The sequence below is a fragment of the Anneissia japonica genome, unplaced genomic scaffold (genome assembly GCF_011630105.1).
Source record: "Anneissia japonica isolate Jap-2015-1 unplaced genomic scaffold, ASM1163010v1 scaffold685_len2926416_cov193, whole genome shotgun sequence".
NCBI classification, from domain to species: domain Eukaryota; kingdom Metazoa; phylum Echinodermata; class Crinoidea; order Comatulida; family Comatulidae; genus Anneissia; species Anneissia japonica.
In genome coordinates, this window is record NW_022692922.1 from 2,075,288 (window position 1) to 2,101,577 (window position 26,290).

The window sequence follows — 26,290 nt, forward strand, 5'->3', positions numbered from 1 at the left end:
ACCCCAAAGGAGCATTACTGTACCATATAATGGGGTGCAAGGTTGCACCTTTATTTAGAGGTACAATTGTGCACCTTAAAAGGTGGCTGTGGTGTTGCATCGTTTTGTACCTTTTTAAGTAGGTATTTGCACCTTTTTTTTTAACAGTGTATACTGGAGTACTCCACATTTTAGTGCAGCAAATTTTCACTGACTCGGAGAAAAGACAAGCTCATTAAATTTACGCGACCTTGGATTTGTTCTAAGGTAACTAAGGGATACAGCGCGCGCCATGTAATGCATTTGGTATGTGCAGATCGGAGAAATAGACCTACGAAAAAGAACATAGAGTTATTTTGTTACATCGAAATGTTAATTTATTTTAATATTTGGATAACTAAAAATCATAACCACTAAAAGAAGATTGGCTTGATTTCAGACGGAAATACACACAACGTTTGCAGAAATATATCAATAGCCTAGAACCATATCGTCCAGGTTACTGTTATTTTACTTAGAAAACTCACAGAAAAATGTGATGGTAAACGGTATGAACGTTAGATTGAGTTACATTTCTATTGTACATAATTTTGTAGATTATATTTTTAGTGTGTAATATTTAGTTAAGATGATTTTTTTTTTTGTATTTTGGATGCACTACTCGGAAACGAGTGAGTGCTACTGATTTCAAGGTGATCCCCAATGAAACTGCAAAACTGTGTTCATGTCTAACTTTAATAGTCATATTTGTGTTGAAATATGGTAGGTTACTTTTTTTTATAAGAATGTGATACGAACTTCATCTTAAATTTACACATGATTATGCAGTAAGTACTATATGTACCTATATTTTTTTTAAATAAATTTATGAACTCTATATTATTTTAATACAGTTTAATACATATTTTCAGTTAACAGTTTATAACATATTCTGTATAACAAAATATTATGAATGATGTTTCTCAAAAAAAGATGTTTCTAAATAGGCATTCAGTCATCTTTGGTTATTATCTATACTGTATAGAATCAGAAAATACAAATTATACTATATGGAATTATTATATATTTATGTATACATATTTGTAAACTTATTGTTTTACTTTGCATGTATACTGATAGTATTTAAATCACAAATAAATAAAAATTCCTATTGAATATCTGATACTGAATGTACACAATGCTGTATTATTATAAAACAACAAAAGTGACTCCAAATAGAGAAAGTTAGGCCATATTTACTTAACGTTTCGACTTTATTAAGTCATCCTGATGATGACTTAATAAAGTCGAAACGTTGTGTAAATATGGCCTCACTTTCTGTATTATTATGATTGTATTATTTTTAGATATACAATGCATTATACAATTATTTCCTGGCAACAAAAAAATTAGGGAGAATACAAGATATTGCCTTACACCACTTAACAATACTGCTGTTTTGACATATTAAACAATAATTATAATTATTTATATACTGACATACTGTAATAAAAATATCTATTAGTCTAAACAAAACATTATTGTAGAGGCCAGTTAAAAGTTATTAAATAATTTTTCTTTATAGCATACAGATGGTAAGTCGTGATTTTTGACTTACTTTACTTCACGGCATGAAATTAGATTTGTAAATAATTCGTTGGTTCTTATTTATTTTTTTTTTACGATGATAAGTTAAGCATATTTATTATGTAACATATTTCGTCGACGTAGGAGAAATATTCTGTTTTGAATAAATTTGTTCAGAATTGCTATAACACCAATAAAAACACCTAATACTTTTTGTATTATAACAATATTGCTTTACTCAGCCATTTTTTTTTTAAATTTTGCCTGGTATTTTATTTTTAACTACATGGCGCCGGGCTTTACTGACGAAAGGGGTAGGAGTTTTACCTTAAGTTTTTAAGTAACTTAACAGTTTGTTTTCGTTTTTTTTTTACTAACATATCACTTTTTTTATATTATCGCTCTGATTTACATCGAAAATGTCTATAAAAATAAGCGTTTGTTAGCTCGCTCGCTTGAATCGGCAGAGGTTAGATATGTCGTATTTTTTTTTTCTCACGAATACCTCTTGGTGACTGGAGATAAAGAAACGAAACGTTTAATTGTTATAAATATTTATTTATTTATTTATCTATTTTGGGGGAGGGGTTTATTTTCTTCAAAATTGAAAGAAATATTAATCTGCGTGATTGGCTTAAACCAGATCATGTAGCCAAGAGTGCTCAATGCAGTATATAGCAGAGCAGATAGACAAACAAAACATGTAACACTGGTTTAAAGATTCAACACTTTCAGAGCCTAGCACATGATGATTGAGGCACCCCTCATAGACCAGCCTGCAGTGCAATCGAATGTTGAGTCTTTAACCTAGTGTTTCATGTTTTATTTGTCTATATATATATATATATATATATATATATTCAATATATATATATATTCAATATATATTATATTATATTATAATACATTACATTATATTATATTATATTATATTATATTATATTATTTTACTCAACTTGATTTTTTATTAATTTTAGCGTACTCTGTTTTAACAATATTTAGTCTTAATTCTTATTATTCTGATTATTTCCAATTCAGGTTTCACTTTTATCACTTAGCAAAAAAGTATCTCGCGTGAGGCTGGTTTTTAACTCGCCGCAGTTACGTTTAAAAACTGTGTGATTTTTTTCGTACTCTATGCACGTTTTGACCAATCACAGACCAGTAAACCTGCTGCAGCTAGTTTTTAATTAAACTGCAGTTCAAGAACCTAATACTAAGCAATAGTGAGATGAAACGCTATTCGGATACGATTTGCTGCAATAGTATTTATGTTTTAGGCGTGGCATACATAAACATAATTTATAACAAGGTCCATTAATCACACGACAACAAACTATCACATGGGAATTGCTCAATGAGGTGCCATACCAGTAATACTGCTGTATATAAATTCACGCCCTAGTCTCAGCAGACGCACAAGTCAGATATTCTGATATCCACGTTATTCGATTTATTAGAATTTGAAACGATGCATTTTTATGCGTATGTTGTCGCGCTGTGCTGTGTTGTTTGCAGCAGTCAGAAGCAACGATGCTGTTTAAACCATGACATGTACACTTTTAGTGGCGGTATGTATTATCATGATTATATAGTATTATATTTATGTACCTCTTTTAATTGAGTTGTTTCCATTAAGTCAGTTAAATATATGCAAGAAAGTATTACGTTATGTAATACCGCCTTCCTAAAGATTAGCTGGTATTTTAAATATATTCGCATGTGCACTACACTAGAGCAACTAGCGGAACGCCTATGTACTCTCGTGTAGTGGCCTGCACGACCTCCGCCATCTAGAGGCACTGAAAGTCCCCCACCCAGGGTTCTCGATCTAACACCATGCCCCAAACAAATTATTTGTTAATACATAAAATCGGCAATGGGATTATATCATATTCACTAACGAATTAAAAGGGGGAAGTTAGTGGTTAAAAGACAATCATTGTCAAATTTCTAGTCTGTTAGTGACATTTATCCAGGTTGTAGACCCCTTTATTATAAATCCCCGGATCCGCTTCTAATATCATATCATTTATTCCGTCATTAAACCCACATAGGAAATAGCCACCGGCCGGGAGGCAAGAAAAAGGCCACAAATCTCAAAATGCCACAGGGCCCCGGCCCCAGTGTTATGCTACTGGCTAAATCACAACCTGAATACTCACACGACCAAGCATCTATTTAGCATTTCCAAGCTTGCACTATTCTATGGTGAACGCCTGGGTTTTAAAAATCCTGAAACCGCCCATGCCCTGATCTAAGTAGGATGGTGACTGTCCGCTCTCTTAAAATTATAAGTGTTCGGCTTCTCTCACTAAACACGCCACTACCGCCTGCCGCGTCCCAAAAGAGTAAAAGTTTTGATAAACCAAGTTTCTTACAGCTGCAACAATCAGTTTTCAGCCGCAATCATTTAACGTTCAGTTTTGGCCGCTATGCATTAGCTTCTTTCTCATAGAAAGTCTCTAAAATTATGTACATGGAGTGTAGCCTACATAATCCATACTCTGTCTACATTGTCACAATGTTTTACTAAATACTCTGATGCGATGCGTGTAAAATTTCGGTTAAATTTCTTAGAATTGTGTCCATCATGTGTATGGCAAGAAACTGTGGTGTAATGATCATTTGCCCCTTTTGTCGGCCACTGAGGCATATTTTAGATCCACCACTTTACGTAAGTATGAAGAAATATCTTTAATATAAATTTCTTTGTGGTGCTTTGCATAATACTAATTTGTTCTCTTTTTGGTTTAAGAAATTGTTTTTGGTGCACCTGATGACCAACACCTGTACATTACCAAGTACACTTTTATGACGGTGATGGATTTTGTTCAATTACGTTTTTTTTATAACATTACAAGGAGTGAAGAAGGAAACATAACAAAATATATGTATATTGACGACTTCAAACAGGTTGGCAGACTTTAATATTAATATTAATATGTAATTAGTATCTTTTATTTTTAAAGATCAATTAAATTCAATAAAAAAAAAATAGCAATGGCAAAAAGAATGGAGCTTCTTTTAAAGGCATGTAAAAAATAAATTATTTTAAACAAACACAATAAGCAAAAAAATATCAAAATACACTTACTTACTAATGTGATCCTTCTTTCTACATCGTAGAGCTGGAGCCGAAAACCCGTTCAGCATTTAACAGCATACTTAGGTGTTCGATTAGTTTTTATTTTGATTGTGTAATGGCATTGGCTTTCTTAACTTCTAATGCTTAAAATACAAGATATTTTAAGCCAAGTGCGACGGTGGTACCGCCTGGTTGGAGCAGCAAATAACTTTTTGTAAGAGATGTATTTGGCCCCCTGCAAACATATATAATGTACTGACTGTATGTATAGTCCTTTTTGTTTATATTTCGTGGGGAACACCCACCTTTATTCAAACAATTTTGCATAATTTCTTTATCATCATCATCATTTACATATAAAATACATTCCTCAATAAAAATATGCTTAATAAAATACAACAAAATAACCTTGATATTTAGTAACAATATTAAAAATAAAATACGAATTTCAATTTTTCACAAAAAAAGAACATTAATATGAGGCAAGTCATTTATATAAAGCACGTCATTATACATCGTAAGCTTTACAACCAAAATTCTTCTCTTAATTATGGATTCGTTAGCATTAAGGCCATTTATAAATATGAGGATTAAAAAAAAATACAGAAATCAATTCGCAAAAAAAAGGTATCAAAAAGCGCAAGAGAGTAAAAAGACATTACGTTGATTTGTTTTCTTTAATTGATTTTACTTTCTATGTCCAAGTTGACTACCAGTCTACTGAGGACTCAAAAACATTTCCCACTTTTTTGGCACTTTGAATGTTCAATATAATTTTGGTTATTAAAACATATATGAAATTGTTGACAATTCATATTGCACCAATCATTTTGTGGTCTAGTATTTCCTGACCGCCCACCATTCCCTTCTTTACTAAAGAAACTAAATGTTTTCATGTGCAAGGAATGGCAATTAGTAGACAAGAGTATTCTAAAATCTAGTTGGACTTGAGTTGTAGTTTTGTCAGTAGCTCAATTGTTGTAACAAATCTATTGCCTATTCTCTATTTATACGTGATCTAATCCAATTTCTAAACAGCAAGGAAAGCCCATTAAATTTAATCATTTTATTACCCCAAATTTGTTCGTCTAACACTTCTTCATAGCAAGTTGGCAGATGAAGAACACACTGATTCAGGTGTGCTAAATCGTAAAGTAACGTTTGATAAAATGTAGGTATTTTCTTTAGAACTTGCCATTTCTTACATAGTGAAATGTTCATAAAAATATTCTGTGGACCAATTTTATCTAAGATCCAGAGAGGTAGATACTTCCACATGGCTACATCTTTATTGTAAAGACGCTTAAGCCAAGTAATTTTCGAACATTTAACCTGTGACCTGAAATCAGAAGCTTTTATGCCTCCAAGGCTGTAATCACCAATTAGTGTTAGTCTTTTTATTTTTTCTGTCTTCTTATTCCACAGAAAATCAAAAATAATCTTTTCAACTTGTTTTATATAAAGTTCTGGGATTTCAATAATTCTTGCATTGTATATAAGTTCTGCAAGCACAAGTGTTTATAATATTGTAACTTTTGCAAGGAAGGTCAAGTTTCCTTTTTGCCATGAAGAAAGTAGGCGTTTTAATTATTTATTTTTTCAGACCAGTTTTTGGTGCGACAAAAAAAGTTGATTATGACCAACATAAATACCAAGTATTTTAAAGCCATTGTAAACCCACTTTATGTCAAACGGTTCATCTTTTCTTATTTTCCATTCACCTAACCACATGGCATTTGTTTTCTATTTTAAGGCCTAAACCAGAAAGCTTTCCAAACTCTTCAATTTTTGAGATACTCCTTTTAATATCCAACTCATCTTTCACAAATAATACCGTATCATCAGCTAGTTGGGCTATTTTGACTTCAATTACTAAGTCTTCTTTACTTGATAATATGATCACTTCTTAATTTTATTGCCATGATTTCTGCAACCATTATAGATAGCAGAGCAGACAAAGGACAGCCTTGTCTGATGCCCCTATTCATTTTAAAACTTCTAGATAGCCAACCATTATTCGTTATAATGCATTCCGTTTCAGTATACAAAACAATGACCCAATCAATGAATGATTGACCAAAGTTAAAGTAACGAAGCGTTTCCATCATAAAATCCCTGTTTACCGTGTCGAATGCTTTTCTAAAATCCAAGCTAATCATTGCGCCTGTTAAACTTTCTTCATTCGTGTATTCGATCAAAATCTTCTATTAATCTAATGTTTTCGCCACCGAAACGACCTTTTATATAACCTTTTTGATCAATACTAACTATACTGGTTATAACGTTTTGTAATCTTTTTGTTAAAACAAAAGCAGCTATGTTTGTAATCTACATTCAGGAGAGTTATAAGCATCCAGTTGTTTAAGTCTTCATGCTCACCCTTTTAAAAAATAAGATTGATTACGCCTCTACGTTGTGAGTGGGACAACGATCAACTTTTCAGGCTCATGTTAAGAGAATCGCACACTATTGGACCAATTTTTGGCCAGAATTGCTGGTAGAATTCTATAGGGAGGCCGTCTGCACCTGGAGCCCTATTTTTTTTTCATTTCTTTTATAGCATTATGGCATTCACTTAAAGTAATATTGCCTTCAAAATCCTGCCTTTCAGCAATTGTGTAATTTTTTGGATTTTATTGATTTTAAGTATATTTCGACATTTTTCTTTTGTATATTTTGGGATGCGTATAATTTTTCAAAATGCTGAACTTGTTCCGACAATATTTCACCTGCCTTTTGGACATAAATGTCCCATCCGATCTTTTTATTCTCCTAATTTGCTTCCTAATACCATTATTTCTTTCCAGACCAAAAAAATATTTTGAATTTCTTTTCCCTCTACCCATTTTGTTCTTGATCTAACTTGGGCACCTTTGACTTCGTATGTCTATATCGATTTTAAATCTTTGTTTTTCTCTTGGAGTTATTTTTTAATTTGCTCACCACTACAACTTATATTATTTATCAACTTCTCATTTAATTGCTCAATAAAGTTTTTTAGATTTTCTTTTTTAGATTTTTTTTATTTTTTTATTTTACCGAAGGAGAGTGAAATTCCTTAATTCTTATTTTAATAATTTCCCATTGATCACATTGATTGAGAAAACTCATTTTGGGTTTAACTTCATCTATGATTTCGTTAACCTTGTTAATAAATGTAATGTCTTTTAGATAACTAGTGTTTAACTTCCATTTGCCAAGACCTCGTTTTTCCTCCATCAAATCTGGAAACACCTTGATGATCGGTGAACAAAGCCGGTCTAACATCGCAGGATACGATGCGTCTTGTCACGTGCAAACTTTTTGACACGAACCAGTATTCGAGCCTCTTAAAGAGATTGGCCGATTACCTACGCCATGTAAATTGTAATTTATAATTATTCATGGTTCTCCAACAATCAATTATTTTAACATTTTTCATGAAGTTTTTAACTGTGTATACAGAATTATCATTTTTCATCTTACTTCCTTTTTGATCAAGGCTTTTATCCTGTATACAATTCATATCACCCCTTATGAGAACACAAGAATGTGTGTCATAGTAAGGTTGGATATGTTTTTGTAGTTTCTTAAAAAAGATGCTATGCTGCTTACTGTAATTGGGAGCGTAAGCGTTAACAATTTTATATGCAGTACCATTGATTTCGATTTTTAATATAATGAATCTACCTTCTGCATCAATAATCTGTCTTATGCATTTGTATTCGAGATCTTGTCTAATTGATATTGATACACCTTTACTAAAAGATGTACCATAGCTATGGATAGCATCTTCTTCCCATAGAAAATCAAAATTATTGGCAAGATCCTTTGTAAGATGCGATTCTTGAACAAGAAAGATATCGACCTTGTTATCTTGAGCCAACTTAAAGGTGGTTGTGGTAGTTTTTTTTTTTTGTGTGTTTATCTCTAAGACCTCTAACGTTTAATGACTGTATATACAGTCTCTAAATGGTGATGTTCCAACAACTTCTCCTATCCGTGCATTATAATATACTAGTGTAAAGCATTCCTCTTTCGATTGTTCTCCTACTCTGCCAAACCCTCTCTTGACGATCTGTTTCAGCAGTTTTACCAACACGTTTTCAACTTTTTAATTTCGCTTTTATTCGGAAACCAGGTTTTGGTACCATAAAGGAGTCTGGACCGAACACAAGCCTCTAAGATGAAGTATATTATGTAAAATATAATATGTAGACATGTTTGCATATGAATAAGACATAAAAAAAATAGTTATCAAGTAGGCAAAACAATTCAAAAATGCAAATAAGAAAATATAGTGCACATACTATATTAAAATTATATAGGTATCAAGGGATGATTCCTACCATAATGATTTGTTTTTAAATTTAATCTTCTATACATAAATAATTGTACACCTATCATTGTGACGTTAACAATTATCATTCACCTATGTTATACTATCGCTCCTAAAGAACATTTGCATATTATAATATTTGTTTCATTTTGTAGAATATCACATGGACTAACAATTTTGAAACACAAGTGTGTGAGAAGGAGCCTATGTCAAATGGAAGTGAGCCGGAAGGCAAGGCGTGTATTCCAGGTAAGCCAAAAGCAGCGACAATTCGAAGATGTGCAGCGCTATCATTGAGCAATGCTATATCTAAGGAGAACAGGACAAGATCTTGTTTTATCATTAAAAATGAGACTTAATTTCTCTGATAATTGCACTGTTTGCACTGTTCTAAATTTAGGAGAAATAAAAATGCTATTAAGTTATAGCAAGCTTATTAATAAACGATTCGTAAAGGCATTTAAATTTTGAATTCCCCTTTTTCGTATGCACTACAGTGTTGTAATGAGTTACTTATGTAAACGTAAGTTAGTATTATCTACAAACATGAGTAGATGAGCCTAATGTAATACTAATTGCCATAGCGTATCGTTGATAAACATTTAAAATAATGAGAAACCGATTTTTTCTGAGGAACGCCATACTTATTAATTTTTACTGAATAGCTTCATATTTCTACTGTATTCGCATTGTAAAGAAAAATTAATAATTATCACATGACTAATTTACAGACTTGATTATTTATTATTTTACTACTAATCATTCAGGATGTTTATTTTTTCAATAGATTATGCACAATATATTGGTCAATTCAATAACCCTGGGGATGTGCTAGTTAATAGGTGGAAGTTTGAATATGACTACGAAACTGATGGAAAAATTGGAGAGGAGCAAGGAGACACAACCGTGAACAGATGTGAACTAACTGGGGACTTATATCTGCATTTGTTTTCTATTTTAAGGCCTAAACCAGAAAGCTTTCCAAACTCTTCAATTTTTGAGATACTCCTTTTAATGAAATCACATTGATGCCTACTCTATATATTTTTTTTTTATCTGATACTTTATAAGAATTTCTAAATTTATTACTAAATGTTTACTTATTTATTATATTGATTTCAGTTGAAGAATTGTATAGTTCTAGTTACTACAACTACCAAGTATTAACTGATGTATCCGAATATTTTAATTTACCATCTTACTGTAATTCATCCTCATCCAATGTGGTAAGCAAATTTATTCTGGATTATTAAAATTATAATTATATCAGAATAAAGTCTTATGTGAAGTGGTTTAAACAAAATTATTTTGCTTTATAGGACTAGTTAATCAAGTGGAAGGCGATTGAAGATGCAAAAATAATGGGCTTTTTGTAAACCACCGAAGAAGAAACGGTGAAGAAAACACTCAACTTAAGGCATAATTAATTATATAACTTAAAAAAAGTTTATTAGATGAGCAAAGTTAAGAAATGTTCAATTTTTTCATATATCAATACACAAATTGCTCCATAATTAATTTTGTCACTCTGCAATGTAGTCTTCATTACATATATATTCATTAAATGCAATAATATGCATAACTGCACACATCTTGTTGTTAGTTTATACTAAGTTATAGTCAAGCTTTATTTCAATAATATTGAGGCTGTTTCCACTTTCTGGTGGTCATATCGCTCCATAAAGACTACTCGACACATTTTGTTGTTCAGACAGAAAAGTTAAACGTGGCAGCAGAGTTCGATGATCAAGTAAATTTCTATTTTTAAATAAACCTTTATAGTTAACGTTGAAAACGAGAACGCTACTTCCCTAGGTAAATCCAGTTATAAATGTTCACAGTTGGATATTTTCTCAGTTGGAAATTTTCATAGTTTGAAATTGAAATTTTAAAACAAATTTCAATTTGAGAAAAACGCATTTGAAGTGGACTACTTCACAAATCTACACATTTCGCTATTAAGATTTCATATATTTGTATACACAAGTGTTAACAATGGAGAAAAAATACTTGTTTTTTTTTCTGATAACGTATTAATACCAACATTCGATATTTTCTCAAAATCGAAAGGTACGATCATGGAGAACTTTTTGATATTATATTGTGACTGCGTTACGTTTAATATATGATGAATAAAATCCCTCCCAAGTTGGTTACAAACCATGAGGTCATTGTTGTGATTACTCTCGTTAACTATAAAATTCAGTACAAGCTAGAACCAACACTAAAAAAATGATAACTTACATTGGCAACGAAGGTGGGATTCTGGTAACAATGATGTTTATACTGTTATTATAATGGATGTATGGCGAAGTATAATTGAAGCACATTTTGTAGCCAAGAACATCATTTCTGATAATAAAAAGCAAACACAGCTTCTTTTGCTAAAAGCAAACAGGGTGTACAGTGTCTATAAAACGTTAGCCGAAGATGGCGACACGTAACCGAGACGTAACTACGAAATTAGATGTGTATTATTGCACACGGTGCAGCGTTGTCTGTATACACGCTTACAGAGCTAAAGCGGTGTGAGCAACCTTCGACCGATTTGTGACTCGTTTAAAAATTAATCTCGATAGTGAAATTAGAGCACAGATTTTACAGAAAACAAACAGTAAAGAATTAAGAACGGAGATACTGAAACATCTTACATGGTCTTTAGACTCTTGAAGAGTGCGTACGTTGTGACAAGAATCGGGTAATATATTTTCCCCTCTCCTTTGTAGCACACTGCCGTTTAACTAACTAGTTTGTTGTATATACTATCTGGGGATCGTGTGTTCGAGTCCCACCCGAGAACAACTCTTCAAAGTTCAAGAAATGCATAAAGATAATATTCTTAATTTTTGTCAGAGGTTTAAATCCCACCTGAAATTGTGAATAAATATCTAAAGTGTTAGGGTCCAGACAAAATATTTTTCTTTTAATGGGGGAGACCAGATCAATTATTTCTAAACATTTTTAAAAGTTTTATTTTTACCGTTAATATCTCGAAGAGGGAGCTGTCTTGAAGAGTGCGTACGTTGTGACCTTTATAGTAAAGGAAATATTATATTTCCTTTAGTATAAACTAAAGAAAAGAAACCTTTCAACAGTTCTTCCTTAATTATATTATGAATATGAATAATTATTAAGCTGACACTAAGCTAACGGCAGAAGGAAATTGTTTTCCCCCTTGCTATAATTCTGTTTTTCAAACTCCCAAAAAGATTTTCTTTTCATAGATGCCATAGATGTAAAACTACGTTACTGTTAGTAGCTATTGTCATTTACTGGAAGAATATGATACATGTTCATACAGGGATTCGGAGTAGCATTTCTACTAGGCCAGCTGTTGGGAAATGAAAAAAAAAACTTTTTAATTATGGCAGGATAGGGAGTTTAGGAAATCTCAACATTAACTTAAGACATGACATGTTTTGTTGTTTTGGGTTGTCTTTTATAATCGATATTATATTATTATTATTATTATTATTATTATTATTATTATTATTATTATTATTATTATTAAGAATATTGTAATTGATAGTTTGATACTGTGCTAAAAATATGTTTTATTTAATCTGAATTTTTGAAATTATTCTTCAATTAAAAAAAATAATGTTTCGCTCAGCCTATTTGGAATATGCGTATTAATTTATTCTCTTAAAACGTGAACCACATAGCTTTTTGCATAGATTTGTTTTATTATAGTTTAAAGTCTGAAATCCCGAACGAAATAATATTCGTTCGCTAAAGACCCTATTTTTAACGAGATGTTTCTTAGGCTTATAATACGTAACACAAATAATAATTTACAGTTAATACACATTCCAAAAACCTATGTCATAAAGCGTTATTTCCGTCAATCGTACGTGGTTATTTTAAATATTATAAAAGTAATAGGCCCTATGGCATCCTAAGATACCGGATTTTCCAGTGTTACTTTGATATTTTCCCTGTAATACCGACATTATGTGCCAGAAAATTAAGAGCCCCTGGCAGGTTAAAAAATAGCATCGGTTAACTGTTAAAACAACATCTGTTGTAGATTAAACATTGTTGTCAACATCAGTAGTAATAACTTACTTAATTGTCTGTTAGATCAGAAATTCTGTCATTGTAAATATTGATTTTAAGGAAACGTGATATGATATTATATTTTTTAAATCTATATTGAAAAATAATCATATTGCTATGCTGATACTAAATACAGTATATCAATAATTAAAGCCAACGTTATTGTAGAGTACAGATAGAAGACTTTAAATTAAACTTCTTAATTATATATATATATATATATATATATATATATATATATATATCTCGCCACTGAGGAAGGACTAGTGTTGTCCGAAAGCTCTGGTTCTATTTCTGGCTGTTTACTTACGTTTACTTTTTAGCTGCTGCTTATCATTTTTGTATCTCTACTGAGATCCAGCCATTGTTTNNNNCTCTACTGAGATCCAGCCATTGTTTCCCACAGCATTGTTGTTTTCCAGTATTTTGCCTTTTAATCTATATATATATATATATATATATATATATTATATATATTCATTTATATGAAAATTATTCGTTAATGAAGCAGACATAATTATTCCGTAGTGATTTAAATTGTTTTGAATCGCCATATATACATCATCACGAATTCTTAATATTTTTAATTAAACAATAATGCTTTTCTCAGACTATTTCTATTTCTCTATGATCCAAGCAGAAAGTATGAAGTGATGTAATTAAGACAAGCCACGATACTAGAAAGATAGAGAATGTACCCCCAAATATCAGACACTTAGAGAGGAGATAAAGATTTAAACTTAGATGATGCAAGCTAACAACTCAGAACCGACACCACTCTAAAAGGGTTTCACTTCAACATCTGAGAAACATGGAGTTAGTAGTCAATTTTATAATGTACATTATAATAATTGATGCTGAATAAAGCTTTGTAGGTATTGGTACAAAATTAACTGTTTTAGACTCTTTCATTTAAATTAGGCCTATTGGTCATCAGACCACACTAGAATATATACCCACACTAATATTGCACTATAGCATATTTTTCCTATTTTCAACCCAGGTTGAAATTGCATCAATTTGAAATTGCATCAATTTGACAGAACAACCACGAATTACATTCTCTCTGTATACGACCCTGCCCTTTACTTGTCACTATTGTAAGCTCTGATCCGCCCCTAGGACCTCACCTGTGTGATAGTCAGGAGGTACTCTGGATCCGCGCGTAAATGAGGTTGCTTACTGTATTGTGTGACTGTTATAATACTGTAGCAATGGTAGCATCAGCAAATACAATTGAGACTTTTTGAACACAGTACTGCAAGTATTACAACATAACACAAATTGATACAATTGTAATTATTGTTATTACTGCATCGGTGATATTTTACTAGTTTCGTTAAAATTATCTTTCTCATTGGCAGAGTTGGTATTGACTCTTTGCAGCATTTTACACTTTTATAAATATTATTTGCTAATAAAGGGGATAAGTATATATAATAAAATTATATAATTAAGAAAATTGTACAGTATAGTGTCAAGCAACAGCAGATACAAAATGCATTCTCAGTTAGGAAAAGGCAATTCAACCGCCTCCCTCTTGATGTTGCTTACAAAGCACGGTCACAACCCGCAGTAAAACCAAACTGACGACCCCCACAGTGCTGTTTATTACACCTGTTTTAGACTATAACTGAATACAGCAGCACTGATATTATTACAACACAAATCATAACTACTATTTCTTCACAAAACGGTAAACAAAAATGTAAATTATACCCTACCTAACGAAAAATATTATACACAGTTTGCGTATAGCTTAATAATAATAATAATAATAAAAATCTTAAAATTATAATCGATCAATGCATAAGAAACTTAATCTAAAATTCATAAAAACGTATTATATTTAAATAGTGATTACAATTTATTTATTATTATTTATTTTTCATAAGCTCTATCTACTAGTTTCAGTTTTATACAATAGTTTGTTGTCCGCCAGAAATTTCCTCTCTATCTGTATTTACAAAGACAGCCTGCTCGAAACATACACACGACCTTCATTTCATCTTGGGAGGAGATCAGTGGGTCCACCAACACGGCAAACTGAGAGACATTTTCCAGCCTTCGACCAAAAGAAGACACCAGCTGGAAGGCAATCCAAACCTGACTGCGTAGTGTGTTCAAATAGGAATGTGAAGCGCCATCAAACCGACTGCATGTGTAAGGAATGTGACCTGCCAATGTGCGCCATACCATGCTTTGCCCGTACCACATTCTCGTCGATTACAAAGTATAGTTTATGGTTTATGGTTTTATATTTATATAGCGCCTTCCACGATCGAAACCGTCTCAAGGCGCTTGAAAAATATATGTGAATAATGTATGGAAATAAATTTGACCGGAAATAACCTAAACTAACCAAACAGAATAACCGACAAAACAGATAAAAAATAGAATCACACATCATCACACCGTTTCACTGACCTACCAAGGCCGGTCAGCTATTGATTTCACAGGTGTCATAATGATGTATGTAACTAAATATTGGCCTATCGAGCAACGAAATTGAACGAATGTGAGTGGTCTATAGTGAGTTATAAAGATGTGTTTTCAATCGGCTTTTGAAAATCCCAGTTGAAGGTGCCTGGCGTACATATTCGGGCAGGCTGTTCCAAAGCTTAGGGGCAGCAACTGCAAATGCTCGATCACCATAAGTTCTGAGACGACTTATCGGTTGTTGACCTAAGAGATCTTGTACAAGTCGTGGATCTTGTCACAATCATCTCACGTATGTATGCTGGTGACTGGTTGTTCAATGTTTATATGTAATAAGTATTAGCTTAAACACAATGCGTTTCTTGACCGGGAGCCAGTGTAATTGATGGAGAGTTGGAGAAATGTTGTCAAATCTTGAGGTGCCGGTTACAAGACGGGCTGCCATATTTAAAAGAAGTTGGAGTTTTACAAGATGCTTATGTGGAATGCCATATAGTATACTGTTGCAGTAATCGAGTCGAGATGTTATTAATGCATGAACAATTTTAATTAAAGCCTTGTTGGTTAAGAATTTCTTAATAAATCTAATATTGCGCAAGTGGTAGGAAACAGATTTGCAGATGTTATTAATATGAGTAGATTGCAACGCAGAGTACCACCACTAAACTGTGAGTATTTCAAAGGTATGTAAATATTCAATTAATTCAAAATAATATAATTGAATATGTTTATGTTTATTTGCTTTATTTTCTCTAAGTCGATTGCACATGGAGTACCACTACTAAATTGTATTTTAATGTAAGTATAACAGTAAGTATAAGATAAATAGTTAGTTTGAATATGTTTTTGTTTGTATACCATTCTTATGTAAATTGCAATGCTTGTGTTTCTATGCTTTTTGGTCTGAAGGGGCGCATAACATGTGCCACCTGTTCCTCACTATGATCATCAACGTTGACGTGGTAGTGGGGCTTGTGTGTCTCTAATCAGCTGGAGGCCAGACTAATGATGATCAAAACTTTATCATATATCATTTTATATGTATTATTTCAACACATCTATCATAATAAATACACAAATAAATGTTTTCTCTAGACTAACTGACAAAAATACGAACAAAAAATTGTTTCATTTTTACTACTTTTTCTTCACAGTTTTCATATATATAAAAAAAAGTATAAAAATATGATTCATATACCAAAAGATAGAAAATTTAATAGGAACAATGCTATATATAATTTTTATGCATTTTGTTTGGATACATGTGTTGAGATAATAGATATAAAAATGTCTACTCTAAACTGTCCAACAAAATCCGAACAAAAAATTGTTTCATATTTTACTACATATTTATTCACAGTTGACATACACTAAAATATATCATAAAAATATCATTTATATACCTAAAGATAGCAAATTTAATAAGGAACATTTGTTTTTTGAAACATTTTTCTCTAAACTCAATATAAAGTGACAAAAACTCAGTTGAAGTAAGCAATCTCTAAAAACGTCGAAAAAAGTGCAGTTCTGAAAATTAATCCGGTTGTGAAACTATAGTATTATCAGGAAATTCGGTAGGCTAAGGGTTAAAGAGTTCACGTCCAGCGTTTATCTTATCCTGCCTCTCCTCATCCATGATGATTCATTCATCAAATATGTTTAGTTTTTCGTCAATATTGAGTCTCGGTAGAACCTCCAAAATGTGTAACGGGTATAGACTATAACTGAAATATATTATAAAATGCAGAGTCAGTACAACAATGTATATGTCGAAAAGTTGAGATGTTTATTCGGAAATCACCAATTAAAGACTTATGCTGGATATACAAAAGCAGGCACCTAAATTGGAGAGTTATCTTATCTACAAGAATGGTTTACCATGTGTGTTTAAGGGATTACCAATATAGAAGTAGGTGTGAAAAGGATTGACTACAGGGGGTGGGGGTGGAAGGGACACAGATATGGTAAGGTTTATTAATTAAAACTAGACAAAGAAAGACTGTATGCTAGAACAGAGAAAATTATATAAAGAAGGTATAATAATTTAAACAAGTAGACGTTCAGTTTACTGACTACATTTTTAATTTTTTTTTTTGTCTTCCATAAAGTTATTTAATCCTTGTCAACTTTCTTAATATCTTTAGGAATATACCACGACATAATATCAGTAATTTTAAAGGGCATTTACACTGGTAAATTGGGTAATTTAAAATTTCTATTTATTGATTTTTTTATATTTATTCAGTGCAGGAGTTAACAATATACATACTAAAACATAACCCTAACGTAAAGGTTACTGTTATTTCATCTAGAAAACTCATAGATAAATCTGCCCTCTCATGAATATAGTTATTGCATACAGTTCAACATAATATGTAATATATTATAATGTTCTTCTGGTTGATATTCAATTGTACGTGAAAGACAAGATAGGATGAATTTCTGAAAAAGGAAACTATAAAAACACATTTTTTTTAAATGATAAAAGACGATTTAACAGAGAATTCATTGAAGACAGGAATAAAGAGAGCATTGTCAAAAAATAATGCAAGAAAGGTCCACAAAATTTAACCTTTTAAAACATTGATTTGCAATACAATTGCAAATCAATGTTTTATTATTTCAATTTAAAATATAATCACATTTAAATTTAATTATCTGCAATTTTCAAAATAATTTAAGCGTAAGTATCATAGGCCTAGATTAGACAATCATAAACAGAGTGCTAAATAGACTATGCGTGCTTCTGTTTTCTATTCTATGTCTCTGTCATCATAGGAAAAAAAAATAGGCCTAACCCTAAATTTACTCACAAAAGTTGATATAGTATCACTTAAAATCTTAAATTAATATTCATTAATAATATAACGTGTCTTTATATTCAATAAATACTGTAGTTAAATTGATTCTTTCATGACAAATGAAGTTGAGTGAGTCTTTCGTGTTTTTCTTATTTGTGATTGACACGGTATGTCATGAAAAAACAATAAATGTGACATATTGCATATTATATAGAGTAACTAAAAATATAAGTTCTACACAATAAACAGTACTTATAAAACTTCTAAAATCGTGTGAAAATAAGGATTCAATAATTATTTACGCATGGAGAGGTCGAAGACAATAACACGTTTTGTTGATTTTCTCAGAACTTTGTGAAATGCAGTTGAGTGAGATTTTTATAACAGGGCAGATATGTGGTGATGAACAGTATGAACGTTAGTTTGAGTTATATTTCTTTTGTACATAATTTTGTAGATTATTTCAATGTGTAAAATTTAGTTTAAGATGATTTTGTATATGGATGCACCACTCGGAAACGAGTAAGTGTTACTGATTTTAAAGTGATTCCGAGTAAAACTGTAAAACTGTAGTGTGTCTATGTTTAACCTTAATAGTCATATTTGTGTTGAAATATGGTAGGGTACACTTTTTGTATAAGAATATGATTATGAAAAATAGAATTTCAAACGAACTTCATTTTAAATTTACTGTACACTTAATGATGTATGTGGCCTAGACGTATATTTTTTTTTATAAATGTATAAACTCTATATAATTTTATTACAATTTATTTTATTTATTTATTCATTCTGAAGTAATTATAAGTAAAATACATTCAAGGATAAAAACACAGAAAAGTACAAAAAAGCAACTTTTCCACTGTGGTCCCTAAATGAGAAAAAAATTTAGTTCATAGTTTATATCCTATTCTGCCTAACAAGTAGTATGCATAGTGTTCCTCATAAAAGATGTTTCCAAATAGGCATACAGTCATCTTTAGTTATTTTCGGTATCTATACTGTATAGAATTAGTAAATACCAAATGGTACTACTGTATATGAAATGTTTATGTATTTATTTATACATATTTGTAAAATCATTGTATACTTTGCATGTATACTAGTAGTATTTAAATCACATGCAAATAAAATCTGAATGTATACAATGCTGTATTATTATTATTTTATTATTTTAAGACATACATAATAAATTCATTTATATATACAGTACATTATACAATTATTTCCTTATTATGTAAAACACATATACGGCAAAACAACGACGCAGTGAGCAAATGGCAACCTACATCATTAGTAAGATATATATGAAACGCTGAAAGAGCAATATTATATATTCATATGTTATATGGAACGCCAATGGGGCAAATTGCAAACACAGTCAAAAAGCACACTTGGTTTACAAATACAGTCGGTTATCGGGTTCTCAATTTGATTTGATTTGATTTATTTAATATGCTCTTAAAAAAAACGACAGAACCAAAAGCACAAGAACAGGTCATATCACAAAAGAGCATACCGGGGATAACCCTAAAATTGCGAAAAAAGACAATTATTTCCATAGGGGTCCATTGATGAGTTTTAGTTGGCCCTGACCAAAATATGTTGCAAATCATGTTAATTTTAAATTTAGTTCAAAGCTAAAACGTTTTTCAAGGAAACTTATAGGAAGATCTATTGCCCTATACCAATTAACATTACTACTTTTTTGACATATTAAACAATAATTATAATTATTCTGGCCTGTTACATTTTTTTTTAATTGAGATTTTTAGCTTATGTAACTCTATCACCCTATTTTATCAAATTTCCAATAATATGTCTGGAAATATAAAATGTTATTATAACATTGGGCATTATCTGCAAATTCAACTATAAATACTCTTTAAGAAAAGGCATTATGTGCAAAACCTTACATAGTGCATTGAAGGCTTGACTTCACGCAAGACAGATAGTAAGTAACCAATCAGACGCTTGTATAACGAATAACTAGTTTGAAATCCATAATAGATAATTGCCTAGTTAGTAACTGCTTTATTTCGAAAAATACTCTGAGAAAATGCATTATTTGCTTTATACTTTGCGGCGTTTATTTATAATTGTGCGATACTTTTGCCGAAATGATGCAAGTTACAGCGCAAGACATTTTTAGAAGTCTTTTAGAAGAGTAAGTACAATATTGTATTTTATTATATTTCATACCTATTAAGTAGTAAATTTAGATTATTATCATTATTATTTAGTAGTATTATTATTTGTTTTATCGACAATGTATGTTTTGTGTTTTGTTTATTATTATTATTATTATTATTATTATTATTATTATTATTATTATTTTCATTACTATCACCATCATCATTGTAATTGTTATTATCATCATATCATTACTCTTTCAGGCAACTAAGTGGTAAACCAAAAGTGGACAGACACAATTTTCGCCATCGAGATCATGCTCCATTTCGAGGAGGGTTCATTGAGTAATGGAATTTTGAAAAAAAAAGTGTGAATAACTATAAAAAAAAAATTAAAAAAATTATTACATAAGCAGTTACATATTTATTTTATATTGTTATGGCATAAATCATATAGTGGGCTACCAAATAATGTCGTATTTCATGAGTTTGAACATTTTCACGCTTTTCTCGTTAAAATTGGTCAAGTATTTATAAGAAGATATGATATTAATCATTGTTTTGGTAAGGTTTTGGTTAGCTATTCAATATAATACCTTACACCCCCTCTGCCTGTCTCTTATACACATCTAGATGTGTATTGCCATTAAGTTTTAACATTTTCAATGCAAATCAATTTTATGTACTAGTAACTTACCTATTCTGAGATTATTGTTGGAGATCACACTCTTGATCTTATACTGTGCAATACGACATGCAGTGATGTTACATCTGCCCAAGATATTTTCAATTCCGATCACTGTGCAATAAATGTTAATTACCAAATATAATTCAATATTAGATTTCAATACAATAACAATTATCGAAAAATTTATAATTTTAAACGGCTAAATAAATCCGATCTGATTGATACCTTTTCCCACATTCCCTGGATTTTGCCGTGATGTTATTGAAGCTGTTGATTTGTTTTATGATTTTGTGTTTGCAACCATTAAAGATTTAGTTTTAGTATTTAAGCCTAAACGAAAACTACCACTCTGGTTTGACATTGAACTTTCTAACGCAATTAAAGTTAAAGAGTATTTTTAGAGAAAAGAGACGTAATTCAAATAAATTAAATATTGAAAATCTTTGGTTTGCTAGGTAAAGTTTTAAACGATTGTGTAGGTTTAAATACCGTTCTTATGTTAATTCTTTATGTAGTAATTTAAGTTGTAACCCCAAACGTTTTTGGTCGTGGATTAAATCATAACGTAAAATACCAACAGCATTCCTTACGAATTACATTTTAATATTCATTCTGCAAGTTCATTGAAAGATAAAGCAAATTTACTTAATCATTTTTTTATTCAGTTTACAACCCTCCTAATGATGACCTAAATCTTCCTGATCTTTCGGATAACCCACTTGATAATTTTTCTAAATTTGATATTAAAACAGATTGCATAAATAAACATTTAAAAGACATTAACCCATACAAGGCTACTGAAAATAATGGTTTAAGTAATGTCATTTTATCCATGGCAGAAAACCTCTTTCCTTTCCTTGTAAACGTTTTTTTGAGAGATGTGTTTTGTAAAACCTTTTCCTAAAATTTGGAAGCAAGCAAATGCGTGTCCAATATTTAAAGGTTGTTCTAAATCTGATGTTTATAACTACAGACCTGTTTCATCATTGCCAACATTATCTAAGGTATTTGAAAAAGTTTTACATGACCAAATTTTTAATCATATCTCACCAGTTACCAGTGATAATCAAAATGGATTTTATCCTGGACGATCTTGTGAAACCAACCTATCTGTGCTTTTTATCACATGCTTATGACGCGATAAACTCTAGAGGTCAATTAGAGGTAATTTATACTGTCATGGCCAAAGCGTTTGATCGGTTTTTCTATAATTTGCTTCTGTACAAACTTGAATAGTTTGGATTCAGTCATGTCATTATTTCATTTTTTTTAAAGTTATTTATGTGATCGTTTACAACGGGTGACTATTGAAGGTCAAACATCTGAGTGGCTCCCAGTTTTAGCTGGAGTCCCACAGGGTCTATCTTAGGGCCTTTATTTTTTATTATGTTTATTGATGATTTTTCCTTTGTTCCGTGTCATTCAAAATTTCTACTATTTTCTGATGATATTAAATTATTTAAGTCTGTTTATTCTATTAATGATATGTTGTTTTTACACGAAGATCTAGATGCTCTCATTAATTTGTGTAATCAGTGGTCTATGTTTGCCAATGCCTTCAAATGTAAAGCTATGTCTATTACTTTAAAGAAGAAACCTATCATTGATAATTTTGATATTAATGCTGTAACACTTGATAGAGTCATTGTTCACCAACCTTTTGTCGTCATATTAATTTTATTGTTTCTAAGTGTAATAGGTTACTTGGTTTTCTTTGGAGGCATTGCAGACATATAACTGATGATAAGGCTTTAGTCACCGTATTCTTTATAAATCTTTAGTTAGGTCAAATCTTGAATTTTGTAGTGTTATTTTTAATTCTATTTCGTGTGCACAGTCTGCTAGACTTCAGAGGGTGCAAAACAAGTTTTGTGTATTTTATTTTCGTAAGTTTGGTTTTAATAGTAAAGATATTTTAATTCCTTTAGCTGATAGGCGTAAATTGCTTGACTTATTATTTCTGTATAAGTGTATGAATTCTACTTATGATGGGAATTTTGAAGTTTACTTTCCTCTTTCTGTTCCTGTTTATCACTTACGTAATCCTGCACTTTTTTCAATATCTAAGGGGAGGGTTAACATTACAAAAAAAATTGGATTTATTAATCGACTTCAATGTTTCTAATATTCAGATTGTCTGTTATAACTTGTTTAAAATGTTTGTGCAAATTGTATTGTACTCTATTATATTTATGCTTCATTTTGTTATTCAGCAAATGTAATTGGTGACTACTGTTGGGTGATAATGAAATAAAATAAAAAATAAAATAAAAAATAAAAATATTGAAAACATGAACAATCTACAGGGAATTATTTTTATTGCTACATGGTAGTACTATGAGAATGAAATACAAGAATTAAAAATGTTAACGTTGTTAACATAACATATATATATATATATATATATACATCTCATGTCCAAGAGATAGACAAAACACGAGGGAAGGAAAAATAGGCTATAAAATATTGATTAGAGCATTGCTTTGGCCTTTTTTTACTTTGTGTAAAACATAAATGGTTCTGATTGAGGTTTCCGTTTTTGTATGCAGGTCTCCGTTTAAAAAAAATAAAGACAGCACCACCACCACCATTCTTACATATAAATCATCCTATCCAAAAACGATTTACTAATCAAATAAAAGATACATAAATTCGACCGTTAATTTGACAAAAAATTTACAAAAGAAACAATTCCAAATTTTCCAAAAAATCATTTTATTTATTTATTTTAAGATAAAAAAAAAAGGCAAAACAAATTCAAGCAAGATTACAATAGCTAGGTGCAGGCAGCTTAAACAAAAAATAAAAAAAGTAAAAAATAAAAATAACTTTTGAAACTCAGGAGAGTCAGCTGCTGGCCTCTCCTCCGATATTATGCTCAACTTCTCAACACATATAAATTCTGCAATGGAAAGATGTCAAGCGCAGATACCAAAAGTTACATGAAATTGTTTAAGCGGAAATCTCAGCAAAATTAGATTTAAAGATGTGAGGTAGATAAAAAGTCCTGAGAAGGTACATAAAACCATTTATGCGTGTTAACTCAGACATAAAAAGATATGGGCTGTATCACTCGTGCGGAACTCTGCTATCCAAAATTGTAGGCTAAGCACTGTGTGCACTGTAGCGTGTACCTAAATACAACAGTATGGAAAACTAAAAGATGTAACAGCAGTATGTTCTACTAACTTAAATTTTGTACTCGGTAAAAAGTGGTATACGGAGCCGATTTTCACCATTCAAAAGTCGATATCAGGTGCTAGTTAACGTTTATTAAGTTTTTGAAAAAGAAAATAATGAAATTATGTCTCTAAATAGAAGTACATATGCACCAGCCGAATGTAGTACAATTGTTTATCAGTGAGATAAATCTACTCAATAAACAATATTAATTACTTTTGCAAATATAAAGATGTGCGTAACACACATCTTTATATACAACTTTTCATGTATCTCGACCTCTTATGTGTACTCTTATATTTGTACAACCTATGTTATTGTATCATTATCATTGTAGAGATAATATCTGCAATGTATACTATAATTTAATAATATAAATTAATTAATTTTATATTTAAAATTAGCACACCATTTTTATATATATTTTTCTACAAGTTATTATCAATAAACTTTAAAAGTGTAATTTGAAATAATGTTTGTCTATTTTATTATTAGTCGATAACGATTTAATTATTACATTCTCATTATCAATCAGATTATGGTGATGATGATGATGATGATAATGATGATGATGATGATTAGAAGGAAGAAGAGATTTTAAAATATGATGGCATGCTAGTTACCGACCGAACCATAAATAAGATAAGTTTAATATATTTTCACTCTATCTTACCTCACTCCTCCCCCTCACAACACCGGCTTCTTCCCCTCCCATCACCGCATTTTCCTCATGTACACAATTAAATTCTGCATTTTTTAATGTTGGAGTATTATACTAGCCTTCAATAACCTTTGGATTTCCTACATATACTTTGGTTTAAAAAAAATTAAATAGAAGATTTTGCGGTTTCAACTATTTTTATATTTTTAAATACTAGTTTTCACCTTTTTTGAGTAAAAAATATATGTTATAAATCTATAGAATAAATTTCATATACATACATTTTAATAAATTAATTGTTAATGCATGTTTATAAACACTTTTGCAAATAATGCCCGATTTCAAAATTATTTATCTACATTCATAGTTATAAGTACTCTGAAAAAGGCATTATCTCCATTTTGGCTTCCTTAATAATAAAGTTAATCAATGAAAAGTGTTTGGCAATTTTTTAAATAATAATACCTAAGAAAACCATAGTATAAAAAAATCTGAAATCATTTGTACTTTTCTTGGGAAAAATTCAAGTGCGTTTTGCTCATTTACTCAAAACTATGATTTTGTTACCTAATGCTCTTTCTCAGAGCAGGGCAGAAATGATATACTGGCATACTGTAATAAAAAATATATATTAGTCTAAATTATTAAATAAACATTATTGTAGGGCCCAGTTAAAAGTTATTAAATTAATTTTTTTTTTATAGCATACAGTGAGTAGGTTGGGATGGATTTTTTTTTTTTAATTACTTTACTTCATTGCATGAAATTTGATTTGTAAATAATTCGTTGGTTTTGTATTCTTTTTTACGATGATAAAGTCAAGCATATTTATAAATTAAAAAAAATTTTGTCGACGAAGAAGAAACATCCTCTTTGGATTAAAATTTTTCAGAATTGCTAAAATAACATCACGAATACCTAATACTGTTTGTATTATAACAACATTGCTTTGCTTTGCGTGGTATTTTATTCTTTTAAGGACAACTACATGACGCCGAGATTTACCGAAGAAGGCGGTAGGGGTCCGATGTTCATCAATGAGTCATGGTATGACTCAAGTTTTACCTTAAGTTTTTAAGTAACTTAAAGCCATTTTTTGATTAACATAATATAATTTTTTTGTATATTAACTCTCTGATTTACATAAAAAATATCTATAAAAATGAGCGCTTCAATTGTTTCCAAATTGAGTGGTAGCTCGCTGGCTTGAATTGGCAAAGGTTAGATATGATGTCCTTTTTCTATTTCTCATAGATGCTCTTGGTGACTGGAGATCAAGAAACGGAAACGTTAATTGATTTTTAAATTTTATATTATTTATTTATTTATCAATTTCGGGAGAGGGGTTTTTTTTTCTTCCAAATTACAAGGGTATATTA

General features: G+C 30.7%; 1 protein-coding gene across 1 annotated transcript; it reads left to right on the plus strand.

Moving 5' to 3' along the window:
- The first annotated feature begins 2,983 nt into the window (after positions 1-2,983).
- LOC117100479 lies at positions 2,984-9,980 on the plus strand. The gene is made up of 4 exons (XM_033240180.1): positions 2,984-3,116; positions 4,304-4,461; positions 9,107-9,200; positions 9,739-9,980. The coding sequence occupies exons 1-4, from the start codon at positions 3,017-3,019 to the stop codon at positions 9,978-9,980; spliced, it is 594 nt and encodes a 197-aa protein (XP_033096071.1). The 5' UTR covers positions 2,984-3,016.
- Positions 9,981-26,290: the final 16,310 nt, after the last annotated feature.

What these genes read in the sequence shown, in the direction of transcription:
- LOC117100479 (XM_033240180.1), top strand. Translation starts at nt 3,017, where the DNA reads ATGCATTTTTATGCGTATGTTGTCGCGCTGTGCTGTGTTGTTTGCAGC. An exon ending in CATGTACACTTTTAGTGGCG is followed by an intron (nt 3,117 to 4,303) that starts GTATGTATTATC and finishes TTTTGGTTTAAG; the next exon opens with AAATTGTTTTTGGTGCACCT. An exon ending in ATATTGACGACTTCAAACAG is followed by an intron (nt 4,462 to 9,106) that starts GTTGGCAGACTT and finishes TTCATTTTGTAG; the next exon opens with AATATCACATGGACTAACAA.